At 68.2% G+C, this 1,887-nt stretch overlaps 1 protein-coding gene across 1 annotated transcript in view; it reads left to right on the top strand.

Moving 5' to 3' along the window:
* Positions 1-6: 6 nt before the first annotated feature.
* ATP10A (ATPase phospholipid transporting 10A (putative)) overlaps positions 7-1,887 on the top strand; it is a gene marked incomplete at its 5' end in the record, with an annotated part of 64,263 nt that continues 62,382 nt past the window's right edge. Inside the window, one exon of the mRNA XM_006167290.1 lies at positions 7-305. Within this exon, the coding sequence (XP_006167352.1) occupies positions 7-305 (299 nt within the window). The remainder of the gene's footprint in view (positions 306-1,887) is intronic.

Genomic DNA, 1,887 nt, shown 5'->3' with positions numbered 1-1,887 from the left:
GACGGGCGGCGGCGCGGCTGTGCCCAGCACCCGGCCGACAACCGGCTCAAGACCACCAAGTACACGCTGCTGTCGTTCCTGCCCAAGAACCTGTTCGAGCAGTTCCACCGCCTGGCCAACGTGTACTTCGTGCTGGTGGCGCTGCTCAACTTCGTGCCCGCACTGAGCGCCTTCCAGCCCGGCCTGGCGCTGGCGCCCGTGCTCTTCATCCTGGCTGTCACGGCCCTCAAGGACCTGTGGGAGGACTTCAGCCGCCGCCGCTCGGACCACGAGATCAACCACCTGGGCTGCCTGGTCTTCAGCAGGTGAGCGGTGGGCAGGGAAGGCCACCCCACGGCCACCCCACGGCCTCGGAGCAGGCAGCGTCTGAGCATCTCCACCACCCCACGCTCTTGGTGAAAAGGGGGCCTTCCGTCCCCAGGCACTGTGTGAGGTCCCGGACCCTGTGTCTGGTGGGCACTGTGGCCGGCTCTCTCACAAGGGACCCACACCTGCCAGGCTGCGTTGTGGGTGTGGGGCCGGGGCCCCGCCAAGGTGCGATGTGCCCTGGCACAGACCCGCGGGAGTCACCCAGGACTGCTGCTGTGAGCTGGAGCGCTGGGAGCCGGCATCCGCTGGTCCCCGTCAGTGATGGGGCTGGGGTGGTTCCCCTGCCCTGCCTGTCTGTGGGCCTCTGCCAGCTGTGGCTTTTCTGCCTTTGCACACCGGGCCCCAGAGAGCTGCTGCCAGGAGTCCGTCCTGCAGCTGTGTCCAGCGGCCGGGACCTCTCAGGGCTCCAGGTCAGGCAGGGGGTCTCAGTCTCCTCCAGGCACTCCCAGGTTCACTGCAGACCCGGGATCGGGGGCCAGGTGGGCCGGACTTCAGGGCATGTGTGGCCCCCCAGGGGGACCCTGGGCAGTGTTGTGCTCAGAGATGGGGTCCCAGGCGCTCTTGCCTGTCAGGACAACCAGGTGGCGGCCACCAGGGCCTGCCCTCGAGCTCAGCGCCCCGGCCCTCGGCCGCACCACAGTGGGCTCCTCTCTGGTTCCTGTGCCCAGTGGGCCGGGGACCTCAGCTGCTCTGTGGGCTCCCTCCAGCTTTCCCGTGTTCTGCGCTCGTGGGGCTCAGACAGCATCGCCGGGAGCTGGCTACATGGCCACTCCCAGGGTTGCCCTGCGGGCGCCGTGGCTTCTGCCGAGGGCCGGTTCTGGGCTGGCACACACCTGGCCCGTGCTACCCTGCTTGCCAGGAAGAGGCACCAGCCGGCCAGCCACGGGCAGGGCCTCGCAGGGAGGGCCGTGGAGCTCCGGCATCCACAGATGCCCTCCGTGGACCGGGAGGCCCGGCAGCTGTGGTCTGTCCTGGGGCCCTGTGGGGGCGCAGACTTGTCCTCACTGCCCCACGCCCTGTTATCGCGGAGCCCCCTAGTCCTCTTTTCAGACACCTGGTGAGTGTCTTACCGGGAAGACTGCTCCCCTGCCATCCCACCTGAGCCCTTGAACACCCACGGCTCCCATGGTGCACCCAGCAGCCCTGGGCTGGAGGAGCCTGTCTCCTAACTCCCTGACCTGGGAAGGCCTCCTACGTTCTGTGCCCTCAGCCTCGGTGTGCGGCACGCCAGCCCGGGTCCCCGTGCCCTCTGACCCAGCCGGATTCAGTCCTGCTGCAGTGCTTCCAGAAGCCAGCATGGCCCAGCCGAGGTCAGATCGCTCGGAGGCTTTCCCAGGGAGACAGTGGCTTCTCCTTGGCCAGGTCTGTGGGTGCACCTTCGAGGTGGGTGTGGGAAGGTGGAGTTGCAGGTGGGAGGGGCGGGACCTTGACTGGTGTCAGGTCCCCCTCAGATGCCGGCAGCATCTCTGGGCCCCTCCCCATGCCTGAAGGAGAGTCGGCCCAGTGCCCCTCTCCGCT

This window comes from Tupaia chinensis, unplaced genomic scaffold (genome assembly GCF_000334495.1).
Source record: "Tupaia chinensis unplaced genomic scaffold, TupChi_1.0 Scaffold144682_1, whole genome shotgun sequence".
In the NCBI taxonomy this organism is placed as follows: domain Eukaryota; kingdom Metazoa; phylum Chordata; class Mammalia; order Scandentia; family Tupaiidae; genus Tupaia; species Tupaia belangeri.
Note: the sequence above shows the minus strand (reverse complement) of the source record. Positions and strands in the feature narration are given on the sequence as shown.